We start from the raw sequence: 23,431 nt of genomic DNA, 5'->3' as shown, positions 1-23,431 counted from the left end.
TAAAAACATCTTCAATTGCACACAGTGTTTCGGTTGGTTCATAGCTTACAGTTTACCTAAATTCTTGTATTATCAATCTCATATACATCTTTGTATTATTATCCTTGTTAATCACTTATTTGATTATGGCTATTCTTCTCTCATTTTGTAGTAAATATTCTAAGATTTGAGTTAATTTATATTATCACATTCATTTCATCATCCTAAATCGATCCAATAATAATACATCTTTATGTTATATTTTATATAGTTCTACAATTCTTATATTAGAAAAATCTCTATTATTTTTCATTTCCATATTTTTTTATCTAGCCATTGACAAAATAAATCCCATATCTTATAATATTGTTTATCTTCTTGTTCTCTAATTTCAAATGTCAATTTACTCATTTCAGCACATTCCATTATTTTCTTAATAACTTCATCTTGCGTTGGTATTTTCTCATTTTTCCAATTTTTAGCAAACACAATTCTAGCTGCTGTTAATACATTCACAATCAGATATCTCAATTCTCTATTATATATTTCAGGTACAATCCCCAAAAAAAAAATCTCTGGTTTAAAATCTATGTGCTTTTTTATCATTTTTTCCAAACATGTGTGGAGTTTAGTCCAGTATTTTTTGGCTTCTACACATGTCCACCACATATGGTAATATGAACCCAGTATCTGATGACATTTCCAACATTTTTCAGATTTATTCTTGAACATTCTGGCTATTCTCGTTGGGGGTAAGTACCACCTGTAAAACATCGTATACAAATTTTCTTTATATGCAGTTGACATTGTCATTTTATAATTTTGCGACCACAATTTTTGCCATTTCTCTAAGTCAATCCCATGTCCAAAATTTTCCCCCAAGCAATCATTGTTTCTTTGACTTATTCTTCTTCCAATTTAACTTCCAATAAATATCCATATAGTTTTTTAATTACGTTTTCATCAGTACCTGTTAAAATTTTATCTAAATTAGTCAAATTATCATAAAAACCTTCTGTCTTAAAATCTTTATCGTATCTAGAATGTATTTGCAAGTAGGAAAACCAATTTACCTTTATACCTTGTTCTTCTAATTCTTGCATAGATTTAAGTCCACCCTTTCCATTCAATAATTCACTATATCTAACAATTTGTTCCTTTCTAAATGTTATTGAATATGAGAATGCTTCATTAGTTGATAACCAGACTGGATTTTTTAAATAATGTTGTCTTTTAATCTTCTCCCAATTTAATAGCAAAGCCTCTCATATAAAATGTCTTCTAAAATACCCCTGTGTTTTTGTTCCCTTGTACCATAAAAAAGCATGCCACCCCAACAACAAATCATGTCCTTCTAAAGTCAATAATCTAGTATTTCTTAACATTATCCATTCCTTGATCCACATCAAATTTGTCACTTGGTAGTATAATTCCCAATTAGGCAAGCCAAATCCTCCTCTTATTCTAGCATCTTGTAACAATTTTAATTTTATCCTCACTTTTTTTACCCCCCTGCCAAATGTATTTCAACACTATTTTATTTAAATCTTCAAAATACTCTTTCCCCAACCTAATTGGAATTGTCTGGAACAAGTATAGAATTCTAGGTAGTATATTCATCTTAATCGTTGATATTCTCCCTATTAACGGTAATTGTAAATTTTCCCACTTTGCCAAATCTGTCACTATCTGTTGTTTGAGTTTATTGTAATTGTTCTCTTTGAGAGTACTACATCTTGCTGTCAAGTATATCCCCAAGTACTTAACCTTATTTGTGACCTGTATCTTCAATACTTCCGCCAATTCTTCTTTTTGTTTTGTTAACATATTTTTTGTCAAAATCTTCGTTTTGTCTTTATTTATTTTCAAACCTGCTACTTTTCCATATTCTCCTATCTTGTCTATCAATTTAATTGCTGTTTCTAATGGATCTTCAAGAATAAAAACCAGGTCATCTGCGAATGCTTGCAATTTGTATTCTTCCTTTTGAATTTTCATTCCTTTTATATCTTTTTCTTCTCTAATATTTCTGTTTAGCACTTCTAATGTTAACACAAACAGCAGAGGAGACAGTGGACAACCTTGTCTTTTTCCTTTTTTTATTTCAATAGACTGTCAATTTTCCATTTATCATTACTTTTGCTGTTTGTTTGTGATATATGGCTTCTATGGCTTAAATGAATTTTCTACCAAAGCCCATCTGCTCCAGCTGTAATAACATAAATCGCCAATTCACATTATTGAAGGCTTTCTGTGCATCTAGAAATATCAAAGCCATTTGTTTTTCAGGATGTGCCTCATAATATTCCAAAGTGTCCAGAATTAGCCTCATATTATCTTTAATCTGTCTTTTTGGCAGAAACCCATTTTGATCAGAATGTATGAAATTGTTTAGATATCTTTTAAGTCTTTCTGCCAGTATTGAAGCAAAGATTTTATAGTCTGAATTTAACAGGGATATAGGCCTATAATTCTTTATTTGTTGTGGGTCAGTATCCTCCTTTGGAACAAGTGTAATATATGCTTCTGACCATGACTTGGGTAGTTTCATCTTTAACATGACTTCATTCATAACTTCTAACAATGGGAGGCTCAATGATACCTGTAGTGTCTTGTAATATTCCACTGGCAGTCCATCCGGGCCTGGTGCCTTCCCATTCTTTTGTTTTTTAAGTGCTTCAGTTAATTCCATCATCGTTATATTTCCTTCTAACATCATTTTGGTGTCTTTAGAAATCTGGGGTAAATTCACTTTCTGCAGGTATTGTTTGACACTTTCCTCCTCAATATTCTTTTGCTCATACAGTTTTCTGTAATAATCTTGTATAATTTTTTTCTTCTCTTTATTCCCATATCTAATTTGCCCCGATCATCTATTAGTTGTGTTATTTTTCTTGATGCTCTCTCTTTTTTCAGTTTATATGCTAACCATCTACCTGGTTTATTTGTGTCTTCAAAATAGTTTAGCACTTCTAATTTTATGTGCTAAATCCTCTTTTTCTATTAATCCCATTTTATGTTTAATTGTGTCCATTTTTATTTTGATGTCCTTTTTTTGTGGAAATTTCTGTAATTCTTTTTCAAGTTTCTTGTAGTCAATTTTTGGGTTTTATAAGCTTGTCTTTTCTTAGTGTTTCTTTTCCTTGTATAGTCTATTATCAAACCTCTAGCATAGGCCTTCATTGTATCCCAAAGATTTTGCATTGATGTGTCTTCCTTTCTATTTTCTTTAAAAAAGAAAGCCAATTCTTTCTCCATTTTCTGTGTAAATTCCTTTTCTTTTAGTACTGTATTATTTAAGGTCCATCTAGATCTTCTCCTTTTTGTCTTCCATATTTATATTTTATAAGAAGGGTTTATTACTCTAGTAGATCTCGGTTCATGTTGTTCTCTATATTCCACATTGCCACCCACTGCACCTTCTTCCTTTTCAGTCATTGCAAGGCATTCCTCATGTGGTTCAATCAATGTATCTTTTTTTTTTAATTTGATTTATATGCCGCCCTTCTCCGGAGACTCAGGGCGGCTTACAATGCGTTATGCAATAGCCTTCATACTTTTGTATATTTATACAAAGTCAGTTTATTGCCCCCACAACTGGGTCCTCAATTTACCTACCTTAGAAAGGGTGGAAGGCTGAGTCAACCTTGAGCCTGGGGAGATTCGAACTTACAGTAATTGCAGACAGCTGGTGTTAATCACAATGCTATCAGTCTGCTGAGCCACCAGGCCCAGCAGACTTCTTCTTCTTGTCTCTCTTCTTGTCTCCTCTACTTCCTCTCTAAAGTATTCTGCACGAAATAATTCTGCTTTGTCGATTGAATCTATTTTATATCTTTGTTGTTGCCATGTAAACACAAGGCCTTCTGGTATCAGCCATCTGTAATTCATACCTTTCTTAAATAATATTTTGGTCAAAAAATAATATTTTCTTCTCATCTCCCTCACTCTTCTCGGTATTTGTTTCAAGTCCACATGAGATTTACTAAAAAATCAATTAAAACGCAAATACTACAGATCACAAGAGAGAAAACACTGAAATATAAAGATAAGGAAAATGCCAAATTTTATGGACATGTGCCGCTGCCAACGCTAGTGCCAGCCTTATGCTTTCACTCTTTACAGTTGGCGCAAATACTTCATCATAGTGCATATTTTTCATCTGTGAAAAACCCTGTGCCACTATCCTTGCTTTATATTGTACCTCATTATTGGGTAGTACTTTCTTTTTTGTATACCCACTTACATCCTATGGCTTTGCTACCCTGTGGCAAAGTTATAGATGTGAACACGTTATGTTCACCCATGGATTTCATTTCTTTGTCCGTGGCTTCTTTCCACTTTACTTGTTCAATTTTAGGTAATGCCAATACTTCCTTATAGTTTCTTGGCTCATACCATACATTACACACTTTAACCTTACTAGCAGAATACCTGTCAGGTGGAATCCCCTTGTTCCATCGCTCTGACCTGCGTGGCACTGACTGCTCCTGTGCTTCAACCCTCTCTTGCTTCATATCTTTTTCAGCTTCTCCAGTTTCTCCTCCCTGAACGCTGACACCATCACTAAGTGAGTTACCATCACTAAGTGGATCACCGTCACTAAGTGGATCATTCCATAAATTTGCATCAATTCTGTTCCAATTTTGCTCTGCAAAGGCTGCAGACCTTGGAATGACTATTCTTTTGCTTCCATCACTAAAGCGATAGCCTTTAGAACCTGGCTCATAGCCCATGAACCTGAGCTTTCTAGCCTTTGGTTGTCCCTTTCTTCTAATTGCTTTTGGAATATGCACCCATGCATTACTTCCAAAAACCCTTAAATGTGCCAGAGATGGTTTTCTCCCATATAGCACTGCATATGGAGTATCATTAATTGATGAACTTCACAGCCTGTTAATTAAATAATTGATATATTAATAATAATAATAATAATTAATAATTATTTAATTTAAATAATTATTAAATATGACCTGCTCAGACCAGAATCCTCCAGCAGTGAGTCCTTCATGGTTTGTAAGACTCCATTCCGCCTCTCAACTACACCATTCTCAGCTGCTGTGTATGGATTTGTGCATCTGTGTTTTATACCTAACTGTCCCAACCATTGTTGAAAACTTGTTGACATGAATTCTGAACCTCTGTCAGTTTGCAACTGACATACCTGTTGTTTATATCCCCTTTCCACGAAGCTTACCCATTGCTTAAATTTCTGTAGCACCTCTATTTTACTCTTTAGTAAATAGCAGAACCCAAACCTGCTGTACTCATCTACAATGACCAGCGCATACTTTGCTCCTCCCAAACTGGCTTGCATTGACCCAACCAAATCTGCATGTACCAGCTCTAGAGCTCTTGTTGTCTGCCTTGTGCTACTCTTGCTTACTGGGAATGCTTTGGACTTTGATGATTTCCATACTGCACAGTCCAAATATGCCTTACATCCCTTTAAATTTAATTCTTCTGCAAACTGGTCCATCCTTTGCAAAACTCTGAAGCTGGCATGGCCAAGCTTCCTGTGCAAGAGATGAACACATGAATTGTGTGGTGCCACATTTCAAATGTTTGTGCACATTGAAACTTTTGTCCCTGCAACACATAAAGATTATCCTCTTTTATGCCCTGTGCACATACATTCCTATTTCTCTTTATGAGACACCTCCCATTTGCAAATGGGGTCTCAAATCCTTTCTTGTCTAAACTAGAGACACTCAGCAAATTATGCTCCATTTCAGGCACACATAATATATCCTTAAACCTTGTTTCCAAATATGGAATTTGCACACTGCCTCTTTCAATGACTTTAGCCATTTAGCCATTTGCCAAGGCTACTGTATCTCCAGCAGCTGGATCCATCCTGAAAAACAATTTAGAATTGTTAACAATTGCTTGACTTGCCCCACTGTCTTATCAACCATTTGTCTCTGCTATTGCAATAGCTGACTTTTGCCACAGCAACGTGTTCATCCGCTAATTGTCTTCCTTGCAAACAATTTTTGTCTTGCAAATAATTTCTTCCTTGCAAACAGTTTTTTCTTTGCAAACAGTTTTTCTTCAAATGTGTTTTTCCACCACAAATGACGCTCTGCCTCTGTTGTTGGGCTGTAATCTGATCTCTTCTGCTGCTACATTTCTCTTTGCAGACATCCAGTCTGTGGAATTTTCCATTGCTCTTCACTCTCTGCTCCTTGGGCCCCCACCTCAGGAATTTCTCCTCGTGGCTCTTTCTAAAATGGTGCTTGTTCTCCTCAGCAAGCAAACAATCCTTTAAAGCCGCCAAATGCAACTCCTGTTCTGATTTGCACTCAAATAGGGAAGAAACAATGTCCCACGTTTCATCCAGACTGTTTAAAACCAACAACACCTTTTGAGATTCAGGAAACTGCATTCCACGCTGTTCTAACTCCACAAACAAAGTTTGCATTTGTACAAAATGCTGTTCCATAGAATCATGTGGTTAGAGGCGGGCTCTGTATAATTTTATTTATTTATTGTTTATTTATTGGTTTGATTTATATGCCGCCCTTCTCCAGAGACTCAGGGCATCTTACAATGCGTTAAGCAATAGCCTTGTATATACCTGCTTAGTAGGGCTTTCGGCCCCCTCTAAATGGTGTTCTTTTTTTATACAAAGTCAGCTTATTGCCCCTACAATCCGGGTCCTCATTTTACCTACCTCGAAAGGATGGAAGGCTGAGTCAACCTTGAGCCTAGTGAGATTTGAACTTGCAGTAATTGCAGGCAGCTGGTGCTATTTAACAGCACTTTAGTCTGCTGCACCACCAAGGCTCTTATTTTACAATTTTCTTGATAATTGTACAATATTGCATGCTGACACACTCACATGTACACTTCTCAACTTCAGCCAGACCTCCTTTGCAGTCTTTAAATCAGCTACATTAAGAAATTGTTCATCTTCTAAACTTAAGATAATATAAGCCATTGCTTTATCATGCTGCCTTTGATCTGCAGCTGCAAATGGTGCCTAGGGAGGATTAACAACAATATTCCAGAGCTCCTTTGGCTTCAGGAAACACTCCATCTTTGCAGCCCAAATTATATAGTTCTTCTGTCCCAAACGAGGCAGAGAGCAATCCCTGAATTCAACAACAGCCATCCTGCAAGCTTTCTCTGCCTTGTTTCTCCTTTTAAACACAGGCAGTCTCTCAGCTTAATTACACTTCAGTCTTTCTGTGTGCTCTGGGCCTATAACCTATCAGAGTTTGTTGCAGAAATCACATCCAGAAAAGCACACACAGATAACTGATTCAGCAGGATTCATTAACTTCTCTTTATATACATAATAACACATACAATATCAACAGCAGATTCTTAGAGAGTTACAGGCAAAACACACAGGCAGAGGAGAGAACAGCAGAGATGAGTTTCTGTTTCAATTCAGCAGACAGACTCAGAAGTTAAGCCACACCCAACTTCCAAAACTGTTTCAGTTTCTAAACAGTCCCCATTGTCTTTGTGTTTTTGATTAGGCTGTACACCACCCTGAGTCCTTCAGGAGAAGGGTGGTATAGAAATAAAATTAATTAATTAATTAATTAATTGATTGATTGATTTTAACTATGATATTGTATATTTATGTTTTTAATTTTGGCTGTACACTGCCCCAAGTCCTTCGGGAGGAGGGCAGTATATAAATAAAATTATTATTATTATTATTATTATTATTATTATTATTATTATTATTATTATTATTATTATTATTATTATTATTATTATTATTATTATCTGATCTATTCCAGTCTATGAATATTCATATTCTGACAGACATATAAGTTGAAACAGCAAAACTGGGCCAAGAAATATCTGAAGACAGATTTTTCAAAGGTTTTACGGACTGATAAGATGAGAGTGACTCTTGACGAACCAGATGGATGGGCCTGTGGCTGAATCAGTAATGGGCACAGAGCTCCACTTTGACTCAGACACCAGCAAGGAGTCAAGGTGGGGTACTGATATGGGCTGGTATTATTAAAGATGAGGTAGTTGGACCTTTTCGGGTTGAAGATGGACTCAAAGGCAACTCCCAAACCTACTGCCAGTTTTTAGAAGACACTTTCTTCAAGCAATGATACAGGAAAAAGTCTGCATTTTTCAAGAAGACCATGATTTTTATGCAGGACAATGCTCCATTGCATGCATTGAAATACTCAGTAAAGGCCTTAAAAATGAAAGAATAATGACTTGGTCCCCTTCCTCCCTTGACCTAAACCCTATTGAGAACTTGTGGGCTCTTCTTAAATGGGAGATTTATGGTGAAGGAAAACAGTATACCTCTCTGAACAGTGTCTGGGAGGCTGTGGTTGCTGCTGCACAAAAAGTTAATCGTCAATAGATCAAGAAACTGGCAGACTCCATGAATGGAAGGCTTATGACTGTTATTTTTTTTTTATTTTTTTATTGAAAAAGTTTTTCGAATACAAGTTTTTCCCCCTTTTCCTCCCTTCTTCCCTAACCCCCCCTCACCACCCATCCCCCCCTGTGACTTCTTCTTCACAACAATAAACTAATTCATAATTAATTACATAATATTTTACCATACCCTTACTCACTCCTCAAAATACTGACCCTTAGCATAGTATTCTTATAACTCCGCTTTTCTCCGCTTTTCACAATCTACCCTTTTTCTCCTCCCCCAAACTTATAAAATATTATTATTACAACAACATAACCTTTACTTTTATATATATTAATTTAACATTTCAAAGCAGCCTTCTCCAAATTTAACATTTATTCAGTTCTATCCAATTCTTCCACTCCCCGAAATATATAACTTAAAAATCCTTTTTCTTAAACTAATCAATCACTAAACTAACCTATTTCAACCCAGTTTCCTGCAAGATTACCATGCACTACAATTCTAAATATAATCCACTGCCCACTCTGCTAAAATATACATATGTCTATATATACATTCCATTTTATAAAAAAAAGAAAAGACAATAACTTTAAATTTATAATTCATTTAGTATCTTCTTTGATGTCTTTCCACTAGATTATTAAATCTGTCATCCATAATAGGGTAACATAGCATCCTGGTGCAACAGTTTATTCAAAATCTTCAGTCATCTTCTGCCCCCATCAATAATGAATATCCTCATGTATATATAAAAGTAAAAACAACCACCCGAGTGACATTATAATTATATTCCATATAGTTGTAATTGTGGTTTTCATCAGGATTATAAATCCCCATCATTTTAGTGGGTAACAGCCAGATCTTCTGCATGCCCCAGCATGACTCTCTTGCCTTGTAACTCAAAATAGATATAATATATTTATCGGTAAAAGAAATCCAAAATAGATAGTTCAAATCCAACAGTATAAGGCTCTTTCCACATCCCAAAATCACGGCATTGCAGAGATCTGCCACTTTCCTCAAGATAGTGTTAAACAATAATTCGCCTCCAATATCTTTTCACATATTCATTTATTTTTTTTAAAATCCCTGGCTTCACTGTTGCTTGGTTTAGAAACTACTATTTCTACGAGATCTGTTTCTTTTCTTTTTCTTTTGCGGGTTGCATTTCCATCCAGATTTCCTTCCTACAAGTTGTGTATCAGCTGTTCGGTTGTCATTCTGCTTTGTAGATTGATCTTGTTGGTTTTGTTTTATTATCTCATATGTCTTTTCCATCACTTGTATATCAACTAATTGATTTGCGCACTTGTCTGTAAGTTGATAGTTCATCACATTAGAATCAGATGACACTGCTCTCAAATTTATAGACAGTCCAGCTGGGGTATCCAAAGAGTCCAAAGACAGTTTATCTACCACAGCCTCTGTAATTTGATGTTTTCCCTTTATTTCCAACTCCTTTTGCTTGTCCTGTATTATGCCTAAAGATGTTAAATTTATTTTTAAAATTTTTTGATAAAATTCTTCCGCTTTTTCGACAGTATTCAGTTGGTATCTTACTCCTTGGTATCTCAATATTAAACCAACTGGGACGTCCCACCTAAATAGAATATTCCTTTTTTTTAACTCATTCACTAGAAAACCAAATTTCTTCCTCTCCATTAACATCTTGGGCGGGAGTTCCTTAAAAATCCAAATCTTTCTTCCACGAAATTGCAAAGCAGAATCATAAGAATTCTGGACAATATTATTTCTAATTTCTTTGTCTGTAAAATAAATCACCACATCTCTAGGCAATTGCCTTTGTTTTGCCAACCAGGAGTTTATTCTATAAATTCTGTCAATCCTGCAAAACACTTCATCAGGTTTATTTATTATATTTATTTATTTATTATATTTCTATACCGCCTTTCTCCCGTAGGACTCAAGGCGGTGTACAGTCAAGAAAAAATTTAAAGGTTGAACCTTTAAAATCCCAGCCAGAATTTCAGAGGATATCTTCCTTAAATCATCTCTGTCATCTTCCTGCAAACCTCTCAGTCTAATTGCATATTCTGTAAAATTGTATTGGATCATTAAAACTTCTCTTTCAATCCTCTGTTGTACATTTGTACATTGTACATTTTCTTCATTAACAGACTTTTGATCAGCCTCCATTTTAAGTTTGTCTTCTGAACTATTATCCTGAATGTTTACCAAATCCTTTTTAATTTTTTGGATCTTGTCATCCAAATTCTCCTCAGTTTCTTTCATTTTAGAGTTAGTATTTGCTTCCAACTGAGTCATAAAGTCTGCTAAGCCTTTAGCTACTTTTAGAATCTTTCGATCCAAAAAGCCAAACTTAGATTTCACCAATTCACCAATTTCTTTGATTTCCAACTTAAATTTTTCAAGTTGCTGATTCACAATCTCATCCCTTCTTACAATCTCCTCAAGAAGAAATTCTATTATATTAAAGTCAGGTTTCTGAGACTGGAGAGTTAAAACTTGTTGATGTAATTTATTAATGGGGGAATCCCCCCCCCACTGCCTGTTTGTCTAGTTTTATAAGTCTCAGTGCCATTTTTCCACGCAGACAAAATTTACTGGAAAAGAGAGAAAAAAAAAAAACTTTTTTCCAACCAAGATCAATATCAGATCCTCAAAGAGAAGGAAAAAAAAAAAAAAAAAAAACAGAAGTGAGAGTGAGATTTTGCCTCAGTTACAGCCAAAAATATTCATTCCGCTACTTTGTAATTGAAAACGGAAGGAGTTTCCCTTTCAGCCTCTCTTCAAGCCGCAGCAGCAATCGCCATTTTAAAAAAAAAACTTTTTTTTCCCTTCACTTCACTTCTTAGGCAAAATAGAATAAAAAGAATACTTGCGCTTCAGGATCAGAGGTCCAACTCATATCTTCTTTAATTAATTTATTTGACAGATTTACAGGCTTGCTTTTGCCCCCTAGCTCTGCGTGTAGCAGAGATTTCCCAGAGCCCGGAGCATCGGCTGGGGATACGGGGAGTCTCTTCCGCTCCCTCCCAAAAGTAAATAAAAAACTTTTGGGATTAGGCAGAGGACTCTACCCACCCCAGCCGGCTCTATCTCCGTTTCCTAATGGAAACGGAGTTTTTTCGAGCCGCCATTCCGCTGAAAAAGGCGGCTCTTACAGGCAGTGGGTTCGACGATCCCGAAGGAGCGTCCAGCAGGGACAAGCAGCAAACCGGAAGTCGGCTTATGACTGTTATTGAAAAGAAGGGTAGCTATATTAGTCACTGATATATATACATCACGTGTGCATGCAGACTCTCTGCGCATGCGCAAAACCTTCTGCACATGTGCAGAGGGTAAAAACACATTACTTTCTGGTTAAAACCAGGCAGTAATGACACCCGGGCAGGTGGGCAGAGCCTCGCACCGCCCTCGCTACTGGTTCTCCAAACCACCTGCCACAATCGCTACCAGATCGCCTGATCCGGTCCAAACTGGGAGCATTTCACTCCTGGTGCAAACCCTTCTGTGCATGTGCAGAGGGTAAAAAACAGGTTACTTCCTGGTTAAAACCAGGAAATAATGACAACTGGGTGGGTGGCCAGAACCTCACGCTGCCATCGCTACCAGTTCTCCGAACCACCTGCTGCCATCACTACTGGTTCCTCCGAACCAGTAGCATTTCACCCTGATATATATATATTGAAATGACAGAAATATTTATTTGCACATTTTGAGTTGTTTGTTTATTATTTTCACTTTAACAAATGCAAATAAATTAGTGAGATGGGCAAATTTTTGTTTTTAATTTAGTTACATAATAATTCTGCACATTAATAGTTGCCCAGTAATTGTGCACATATAGATATTCTTCTAAGAAAGCCAAAACCTCACTTTTATTTTCTTAAATATTCAGGTTTGCGGTTTATTAACATTTTGAATTGATCTACAGCACTGCAGTTGTTCAATAATAAAATACAAAATACAACTTGCCTAATTGTGCACACAGTGTAAATATATTTGGACCAACTACAACTTGCAAGTGGTCTTCAAGGGCAGCCCCATTACAGTAATAAAGGATCACTAAGCTATAAGTCACCATGAACAAGGCCTCCCAATCATGGACTGGGTTCAATTGGTACACAAGAAAAATCTGTGCAACCCTCCCCCCCACCTTCCACAGCCAGGATCTATTGTTCAAGCAACTGACTATCCTCATGAAATCCCCTAATCACTGCTATAGATTACTTCTGATTTTCTACCAGATTTTTCTGCATCACAAATTAACTAATGCAAAGATCAATTCTGTAGTCTTTTGCTTGCAACTTGAACAAAGAACAAAGAATAAAAACACCCAGCTTTCTGTAATTCACTTTTGGCTTTAAAATGCTTCTCTTTCTGCTTGAGCACATTTGCAAATCCCATCTATGGATGCTCTCACCCACACCCAAATGACAGAATTTTAGAATGGGAGAGTTCCAATTAAGAGAGAGACAGAGAGACAGACACTCACTGATTGACCAACCCACTTGTTCACTCACTCACTTACTCTTCCTAATATTTCACTCACTCACTCACTCTTCCTACTATATTTCGGAGAAGGGAGAAATAGAGGAGTTTGAAAGGCAGAAGAACTTACTCATTCTTCTGAAGAAGAAGGAACGGTGAGGAAGAGTATTGCCCTCTGGCCACTCATATCCAGAAAGTATCAGGAAGAGGAGCACCTGACATCATCTAGACTTGGAAGTGGAAGGCAAGGAGAAAATATAGAAGGCAATAGTGTAGGAAAATAAGGCGGCAAGGCAGAAACAAATACTTCTCATGCTAGAAAAAGCCATTATGACCAGATGACTTCCAAGGTACCAAGAATGTTGACTTGGAAAGGTATGGGGTGGGGGGGAAGCTGGAACTAAAATTCTGGAGAACAGATGATAAGGACTTCAATGTCTATATATTAATGTCAACAAATATTTTTATTTGGCTTCATTCTTGTCTTTAATGAAGACATGAATCTAAACAAATATCATCCAAAAGCATTCTGGATAGTAAGCCAATTTCTGTATTACATGACTGGAAAGATACACAACCATCCCTTCATCTAATGGGAACCCTGATACTAATTTTTATTGTGAATCTCTGTTTTGTTTATTGTTTATTGTGAATCTCTATTGTGAATCTGATAATGAGTTTCTTTTTATTTATTCCTCTTTGTATTTTAAAAATCTGGTGAAGTTTTCAAAACACATCACTCTTCTCTACAACTACCTCTTGTTAAGTCTCATATATTCCTCTCTATTTTAAGCAGCAACTGATAATACCTGATGGTCTAACATAGAGACATATCTGCAATCTTAAATTTCAGTAGAATTGCTGAAATAATTTGTCTAAATGATTTCTTAATGGGAAAATCATGCCACATTTATGTTACAAATCTGTATTCATTATTAATTATTTTTAGGCATTTTTATAGCTCGCTGCTACTTAAACACTTGTCACTGTTTATTTCACAGTAAATCAAGTTTCTGTCTTTTTAACTTGTTTAGATTATTGGAGTGAAAGTGATAAGGAAGAAGTAGAAACACCTTCAACACCTAAACAAGACAGTCCACCTCCACCATATGACACATATCCACGACCTCCTTCAGTAAGTGATTATGTATAATAATTAGTTGTCATTATTAATGAAAATACATTATTTTTTTAACCTTTTACTTGGGAAATAAATTAATTTGGAAGATGGATGTTAAATTTACAAGATAGCCAGATGTTGTATTCTGTATTTTAAACAACAACACTAAAAGCCATTTCCGGCAGCGTTCAAGTCTTTGAAGATAAGAGATGCTTACACAGAATTCCTGGAGCAATTACTGTGACAACATGGTCTTTCCAGGGAGTTTTGTTAAAGAACCCTTTACCGTATAAAAACCTTGGCATTGCAATAAATAATGTTATTTTTAAAAAAGTTATTATTTTTAGAAAGTTAAAGAAGTTAATAAATTTAGAAGTTGCTATTAACTTAGCGGTTCTAAAAAAGTGATAATTCTAACTATTATTAATATTTACAGAAATAATGTTATCTGGTCCTGATTCAAAAGTATATAATTTACTGGATAATTAAGCTGTCTAATTAAACATACAGTAGATGTCCTATTCTGCTCAACTCAATTCTTGCCTTCAATATTTCAATTTTACCTGTTGGGTTTCCTTTTTAATTTCATTCAAACCAGTACCACAGAAGTGACTAAGTTTTTTTTAGTGATGATGTTCTGAGTAGTCAAATCAAAGTAATTTTCAGTGATCTTTACATAAATAAAAGAAACTAAAAGGCAAATTATTAAAAATTTTAGAAAATGCAAAGAAAACAGATGAAAATAACTTTTCAATTGCTACAAAAGTGGGCTCATGCAAGAGAATTTCAAAGGTACTTATGAATACTGAGATCTTTTTCCTGGGTCTGCTTCCTGATCTATAGCAACTAAGGATCTCATGAGCTCTGGTGGGGATTTCAAATCTGAAATCAATGATTATAGGCTATCCTTCTGATATATTACTGGTTCTTATTAACATATTGTCTATATTGATGTATCAGTTGGAGCCAAAAGCTAATTTGTTTTTTAATAAATAACCATCCTAATCAATCAAAATTTGTCTGATTATATGCATTTTATCCAACACCTTAAAGTTTGAAGAACATTATTTGGAAGATAGATACAATTAAATATATAAAATAGTCAATAATGGAGATGCCGATATACAGAAGGTGAAAAGCAATTTAAAATTAATTAATTAAATTTATATGCCATCCATCTCACCAATAAGATGACTCTGGACAGCTTACAAACAGCAAAAAGATAAATACTGTATAAAAACAATTTAAATTTGAAAAACTATATAAAAAATTAGAATCAAGAAGACAAATGGCAGAGGAATGAGATCCCTTCTTATCCCATAAACCACTCCTAGTGGTGAGCATCTCCTCAGGGCCAATACTTATGATTTTTAGTCTCTTCCAATGTGTATTTTTATGTGTGATATCTTCTTAAGAAATATGACATATCTTCTCAAGAAATAGCAAGGATGATTTTTCTTTAAATTCTCCTGCAATCTACAATTAACAGAGCAGTCTGAAGGACATTTTCTAAATTATATTTATGAAAGCAGTTCATTTTAATGCATATTCCTATTATGCATGCTTTTCTAAAAAAGCAATATATAACTAAGAGAGCTGTAATTATAATTAGTTACTTAAATATATATTGTATACTTATTTTACCATTGTCTTCAAGCCAGAATGTAAATTTCTGTTGCAGATGAGTTGTGCAAGCCCTTTTGTGGAACCAAAACACAGTCGACTGTCTTCTACTGAAACTTCCCAGTCTCAATCTTCACATGAAGAGTTCCGTCAGGAGCTGGTGGGGAGTACTACTGAATCTCCCATCCGCAAAACAGCAAGCCAGCGTCGGTCTTGGCAGGATTTAATAGAAACACCGCTGACAAGCTCAGGGTTACATTACCTTCAGACTCTGCCCCTTGAGGATTCAGTGTTTTCTGATTCTGCTGTTATCTCTCCAGAACACAGGCGACAATCAACTCTTCCTATCCAGAAATGTCATCTGCAGGATCACTATGGCCCTTTTCCTTTAGAGGGTGAACAAATACAAGTTTTAAATGTGAATGGGGGAAAGCCCCGTAGTTACACTCTGCCACGGGATGGTGGGTTCAACCATTGCTGCCATATACTTTCTGTCAGTGCTTCAAGCCATCAAGAAGAAGTGCCACAAAAAGAGCAAGAGGAACAAGGAAGAAAAATTACAGAAGAGAATCAAGTAGATGAAAGTAAGCATGAATCATATTGCCATCATTAAAGCAATTTTCATAGAAATAATTGAATACAGAGAAAAATTGGATTAAATATATGGTTTCAAATTTACTTCGTTCTGCACATGGTGGAAATAGTTTCTTTAAATATAGTTATGCACAATACATAAAATATATTTCAAAACTTTACTTACTGCATAGTAATTAATGAAGGCATTGTCATACTTTCTGTGAGACTTAAAATTATTCTAGTTTGGCCACATCCTTGCTTGTTGGCATATGTATGATTTGAGTATGGTAGTTTATTTTTTTTATGAGAGGATCTGCAGAATTTTTGAAAGCAAATGTTTTATGGAATATGAGTCCTTTCCATTTGGTAAGGTTTCATTTCATAAAACAATGAAGTTTAGGATGTAAAGTAATCTCTTTCTGAAAAGTATGTCCATAGTCTATTACAGCATAGTAGTTAACGAGCAACTCGTAGATTGCATGTTGTTTTCTTGGAATCGTTTATTGGTTGCATTTGTACAGTTGTACAGTCAGATGAAGGAAATAATTAATTCTAACTGGATGCTAATTTAAAAAGTAAATGTCCAATGAAAGACTTTTTCTCCACTATTGCAATATTTTCTGTTGTATGTGCTGAATTCAGTAAAAGAAAAAAAAATATAAAGTATAAACATATTAAATGCTGAGTGCAGAAGCTGAAGCCTTGTTACTATGGTTACCAATGTTATATTCACATTACTGACTCTTACTTTCTCTGTATACACACACATATACATACACATATGCGTAGCAGTTGGGCTGCTACATTTTTATTTTTCTGTCTGAATGCATTTAAAATAGCCTTGCATTCAAAAGCAAATGGAAGTTTTTGAGAAACACAATTAGTTATAATTTCCAAGCTTATGACTATTGCATTTTCATACACATGAATGAAGGTTTGAAATCTTCATATATTTTCTGTGGCTAACAACATTGTACTCACTCTACATCAAACAAGGAAAATGGTTGCTATAATAAGGAATGTAAAAAATAATAGTAGCATCTCCCCCCACTTAGAACAGTCATAGTTTTTTTCTAGCTCCCTGATGAATTTAGTAGAATATTTGAATGTTGTCAATTGTTGGCTAAAACGTTGCTACAACCACAATTGAGCCCAACGTTTCCATTGCTCAGCAAAACAATTGTGAGCTTTGCCTCTCTTTACAAACTTTCTTGCCACAATTGTTAAGTGAATCACTGCAGTTGTTAAATTACTATCATGATTGTTAAGTGAAACTAGCTTCCCCATTGACTTTGCTTGTCAGAAGGTCACAAAAGATGATCACATGATCCCAAGACACTATAACTCTCATAAATATATGCCAGTTGCCAAGCGTCCAAATTTTGGTCACATGAACACTGTTGAGGCTGCAACAGTCATGAGTGTGAAAACAGTCATGAGTGTGAAAAACAGTCATAAGTCACTTTTTTCAGTGCTGTTGTAACCTCAAATGGTCAATAAATAATGACTGTAAATCAAGGAGCATCTGTATGTAAACTTGATGAAACATTGATTTCTTTTCAAGAAATTCTGGATAGGATAGACTTAAGTGATAATAAATCACTTTAGTATAGTAAACATATATAAATGACACAATGTTTTGGATGTCCCAGGCTATAAAATGATATCAAACAATATGTATTGAAATAGAATAGAAATGTGCCTGGTTTGTTTAGAATGTGTGAGTGATAAATGAATATCAACTGAATACAATATAATTAATACAAAATAAATATGTTGAGATACTTGGTTGAATGGAGAAAATGTATGAGATACAAAACAAATTACAAAGCAATAAATGTAGAAAAAGTTAATGGATTCTGAGCAAAGGTACAAATTTGGTGGAATTAAGTTGATCCATATTATCAGGAGAAAAGACCAATGTAGGGAACAAAAGGCAATGTCTAATGAAGAATATGGACATGATAGAAATAATCATGTTTGAATAGTTATGGAGAGTGAAAGGTGTTAGTTAAACTAGATTTGAATAGAATAGAATAGAATAACAGAGTTGGAAGAGACCTTGGAGGTCTTCTAGTCCAACCCCCTGCCCAGGCAGGAAACCCTACACCACTTCAGACAAATGGTTATCCAACATCTTCTTAAAAATTTCCAGTGTTGGGGCATTCACAACTTCTGCAGGCAAGTTGTTCCACTTATTAATTGTTCTAACTGTCAGGAAATTTCTCCTTAGTTCTAAATTGCTTCTCTCCTTGATTAGTTTCCACTCATTGCTTCTTGTTCTACCCTCAGGTGCTTTGAAGAATAGTTTGACTACCTCTTCTTTGTGGCAACCCCTGAGTTATTGGAACACTGCTATCATGTCTCCCCTAGTTCTTCTCTTCATCAAACTAGACATATCCAGTTCCTGCAACCATTCTTCATATGTTTTAGCCTCCAGTCCCCTAATCATCTTTGTTGCTCTTCTATGCACTCTTTCTAGAGTCTCAACATCTTTTTTACATCGTGTCAACCAAAACTGAATGCAATATTCCAAGTGTGGCCTTACCAAAGCATTATAAAGTGGTATTAATACTTCACGTGATCTTGATTCTATCCCTCTGTTTATGCAGCCCAGAACTGTGTTGGCTTTTTTGGCAGCTGCTGCACACTGCTGGCTCATATCTAATTGGTTGTCCACTAGGACTCCAAGATCCCTCTCACAGTTACTACTATTGAGCAAGGTACCACATATACGGTACCTGTGCATTTTGTTTTTCTTCCCTAAATGTAGAACCTTGCTTTTTTCACTGTTGAATTTCATTTTGTTAGATAGCGCCCAATGTTCAAGTCTGTCAAGCTCCTTCTGTATCTTGAGCCTATCTTCTGGAGTGTTGGCTATTCCTGCCAGCTTGGTGTCATCTGCAAATTTGATGAGTTCCCCATCTGCCCCCTCGTCCAAGTCATTGATGAAGATGTTGAAGAGCACTGGGCCTAAAACAGAGCCCTGGGGTACTCCACTGCATACTTCCCTCCATGTAGATGCAGTTCCATTGAGGACTACACGTTGAGTGCAGTTGGTCAGCCAGTTACAAATCCATCTGGTGGTGATGCTGTCTAACCCACATTTTTCTACTTTATCTAGTAGTAGGTTATGGTCTACTTTATTAAATGCTTTACTAAAGTCCAAGTAAATTATATCGACAGCATTCCTCTGGTCCACTAATTTTGTCACTTTGTCAAAGAATGCAATAAGATTGGTCTGGCATGATCTGTTTTTGACAAACCCATGTTGCTTTTTGGTTATTACTTGGTTTGCTTCTAGGTGTTCGGTGATTCGTTGTTTGATTATCTTTTCCAGAATCTTCCCTGGTATTGAGGTCAGGCTGATAGGTCTGTAGTTTCCTGGATCTATTTTTTTTTCCTTTTTTGAAGATGGGAACTTCCAATCCTCTGGCAGTTCCCTTGTACTCCAGGATCTTTCAAAAATATAGTTCAGTGGTTCTGAGATCTCATCTGCCAGTTCCTTCAGAACCTTAGGGTGTAATCCATCTGGTCCTGGTGATTTGAACTCATCTAGGGTAGACAAGTGTTCACTTACCATTTTCTTTCCTATTTTAATTTGTGTTCCTAATCTGTTTTTTGTGGTGCTGTTTTTGATAGGTTGGACTGTTTTTTTTCCTTTTGTGTAAAGAAAGATGCAAAAAATGAGTTAAGTAGTTCTGCTTTCTCCCTGTTGCTTGTCACCTTCTTGCCACTTTCTCCCAGCAATGGGCCAATTGTTTCCTTGATTTTTTTCTTGTTTTTAATATGTTGGAAGAAGCTTTTTTTGTTATTTTTTTACTTTAGTCGCAAGCCTTTATTCATTTTGAGCCTTAACTTTCCTCACTTTATCTTTATAGGTGTTAGATCATGGGAGGCAATGAAGAGGCAGGAGGACAGACAGTAACTTCAGCTCTTTATTTAAGTAAGTGACTTCTGCAAAGGCTTAGCCGGCAGCACTCCCTTTTAAAGGGAGCAGTCCCACCGATTCAGCCACTGACAATGCTTTACATTTCCCTCCGTTTGAATCCACCAATCAGTGGCAGGCATGCAAATGTCCAGCTAAACCCAGACCTGAGTGAAGCCTACATCCCTGGCTTCACTTGCTATTTACATATGTAACACCCCTCCCCTCTGGAATAGTCTTACCCAATCATCGGTGTCTACAACACATAGTCACGTAAGAAGGCGGGGCGCTGATGGTTCCTTCCTGACCTGCATAGTTCATTTGAGTTAGCAGCAGCAGCCTGGGTAGTCAGGCCTGCTGCCGCAGCCCACTCCCTGGTATGGAACTTCCTGGAAACTTTCTGTGGGTGTAGTGGACCCAGCCTGGCTTATTTCCCCAGAGTCTCATCGCTGGCCGCTTGGCCCTACAGGTGGGTGTGTGGTTTCCCTCGGGCTTGAGAGTAGGTCCCCTGTGTCTGGGTAACATAGGCCGCAATCTATGTTTGTTTTGTATCTGCTTGGTGCAGGGCACTATCTATTCCTATGGTTTTTTTCACATTCGGTTTGGGGCTGATTATTTTCGAACTGTTTTAGGCTCGAGTTCCCTATTCGTCCCCTGAGTTGGTCTATGTGCCTTCTAAGAACTAAACTTTTCCATCCTCTAGTTCTACCTGGTATGATTTGGGACCCTTAATGTTAATTATTTTTGCCTTTAACCAGGCAGGGGTCCCTGCATAATTGTGACTATATACTAGATCCCCTACCTGGAAGCTCCTGACCTTACTGGTAGAATCAATGGCGGTGTCTATGCTATAATTGGGGTGCAGTGTGTCTAACGGGGATCTTAGCTTTCTTCCCATGAGTAGCTCAGCTGGACTCCTATTCGTGGTCGTGCTAGGGGTTATATATTGCATTAATAGGAATATGTCTATTTTGGTTTGCCAATCCCCAGCGCCCATTCTTGCTAGTGTTTCTTTGGTCGCTCTAACCATTCATTCGACTTGCCCATTACTGGCCGGTGAATATGGTGCGACCAATGCGTGCCATATGCCCTGTTCAGCTAAAAACACCTCGAATTGTCTGGCGGTGAATTGTGCTCCATTATCTGATACCAAGACATCGGGTAACCCGTGAGTGGAAAATACCTTCCTTAACACCCTAATTACAGCTTTGGCCATTATGCTGGGCAACAAATTGACTTCTAACCATTTAGAGTATGCATCTACAATGATCAAGAATGTTTGGCCTTGGACTGGTCCCGCTAGATCTATGTGCAATCTCGACCATGGGCCCCTTGGTTTGTCCCACTCTCTTATAGGTGCCCGGGGTGGCGCTGGTCTAGATTCCTGATACGGGGTGCACGTTGCCACCCATTCCATAACATCCCAATCCATGTTGGGCCACCACACATAACTCCTAGCCAGAGCCTTCATGCGTACTATCCCGGGGTGACCCACATGCAGTGCTTCTAACACCTGTTCCCTTAGTTTTTGTGGAATTACCACCCTGTCTCCCCACAATAGGCACCCCTTCTGTACCGACAATTCCCATTTCTTATTTACAAATGGTTTATATTCCTCCCCCCACGGTTCCTCTGGCCAACCTCTCAACACCCAGTTCAAAACCCTTGACAGGATTCTGTCTTAGTCGACTGACCTGCTATGTCCGTTGCTGTCAGTGGAGTCCTCGATGAGTAGAACGGGTGCTACTGATGCTGGATCTTCGATGAGGTCCGGAAGGGTGCACCGGTTGAGGGTGTCTGCATGTCCAATGTCCTTACCTGGTCGATGTATTAACTGGTAATTGTAAGCCGCTAAGAAAATTGTCAACCTTGTCATCCTTGGTGAGAATGTGTTTGGTGTTGGCCGGTCTCCCGCAATAAGTCCCAGTAGCGGTTTATGATTGGTGACCACAACAAAGTCCCTTCCATACAAATATTCATGGAAACACTTAACCCACGCTACCACGGCCAGTGCTTCCTTATCTAATTGACCATAGTTCATTTCTGCTGATGACAGTGTCTTTGAGTAGAATGCAATAGGTGCTTCTGTTCCATTTGGCATCTTATGGCTGAGCACTGCCCCTACTCCGAATGGTAGTATTAGAGGCAGTGTTTCATTATACTGAATGAGAAAACTATGTGCTGATAATAAGTTCTTTACTGCTGTGAAAGCGGCGGCTTCCTTCCATCCCCACTTCCAACTGGCTTTCTTATCTAACAGTCTATGCAATGGTTCCGCCACTGTCGCCTTCTGTGGCAAGAAAATACTGTAAAAATTTAAAAGTCCAAGAAATGCTTGCAACTCCATCTGATTTTGTGGTGTGGGAGCTTCCTTAATAGCCTTTATCTTACTTTGAGTGGGGTGTATCTCTGACCCATCAATGAGATACCCTAAGAATTCAACCTTAGGCATGGCTATTTTACATTTTTCCTTATTTACCTTCAACCCAGTTACTTTAAACCACCTTAAAGTTTTCCTTACCCTCTGTAATAATTCTTCTTTGCTGTCCCCCGATTGTTCTGCCCCAGTTCTGGATCCCAAGGAGTGTGACACACACAAAGCTCCAAAAACTCCGTTTAATACAAACAGACCCCTTCCAAAATGCAGGCTTCCAGTGCAAATGTCCTTATCAGCCTGCTATGAATTACAGAGAATAAACAAAGTCCGACAAGGGTTGGCAACCATCCCACAAACCAAGATATAACAAGAAACTCACTTTCAAAATGCTCTGCGTAGTAATTAAAAGTTGTTTCCAGCAGCATGTGCTATCTGTGAGCAAACTTAAATAGGCTAAGGGAGTGGCCAATTAGCCTCAAGCCTTACTCTCGAGGAGACCACCTCCTGAGTAGCCACTCCTGCCTTTTGGCAGCCCTGCGTGCTCGAGCATTGAGAAGAGGCTCCTCCACTTCACTCTCTTCACTTGAAGGAGCCTCTGGAGGTTCTGAAGGCCTTGGCTGAGTCTCTGCCTCTGGCGCCACATCCTCTTCAGCCTCCTCGCTGTCCGACTTGAGTGCCAGCTGCACAGGCTGCTGGCACGACACCACACCAGCCTCCTCATCGTCAGGATCAGCCACAATCCGTGTAGGCCGCTGGCAGGCCACAACACTGATATGAGGACATCATCAAAGTATGGAACTACTCTGGGAATGCCTTGTAACAAGCGTTCCATTATACTTTGGAATAGCCCGGGAGCCACGCTTACCCCAAATTGTAATAGGTGGCATTTGAATGCCCCGCAATGAGTTACAATTGTTTGCGCTTCTACCGTAACATCATCTACCGACAGCTGCTGATATGCTTGTGCCAAATCAA

At 37.3% G+C, this 23,431-nt stretch overlaps 1 protein-coding gene across 1 annotated transcript in view; it reads left to right on the top strand.

Annotated features, from left to right (window-relative positions):
• Positions 1-23,431, top strand: part of CNKSR2 (connector enhancer of kinase suppressor of Ras 2) — a 418,082-nt gene that overhangs the window by 348,961 nt on the left and 45,690 nt on the right. The window contains exons 19-21 of the mRNA XM_070944037.1: positions 13,867-13,967; positions 15,634-16,159; positions 20,033-20,097. Of these exons, the coding sequence (XP_070800138.1) occupies positions 13,867-13,967; positions 15,634-16,159; positions 20,033-20,079 (674 nt within the window). The 3' untranslated portion in view covers positions 20,080-20,097. The remainder of the gene's footprint in view (positions 1-13,866; positions 13,968-15,633; positions 16,160-20,032; positions 20,098-23,431) is intronic.

The sequence above is a fragment of the Pituophis catenifer genome, unplaced genomic scaffold (genome assembly GCF_029215685.1).
Source record: "Pituophis catenifer annectens isolate HBS135680 unplaced genomic scaffold, rPitCat1.0.hap2 SCAF_4, whole genome shotgun sequence".
Classification (NCBI taxonomy): domain Eukaryota; kingdom Metazoa; phylum Chordata; class Lepidosauria; order Squamata; family Colubridae; genus Pituophis; species Pituophis catenifer.
This window is presented reverse-complemented; position numbering and strand designations above follow the sequence as displayed.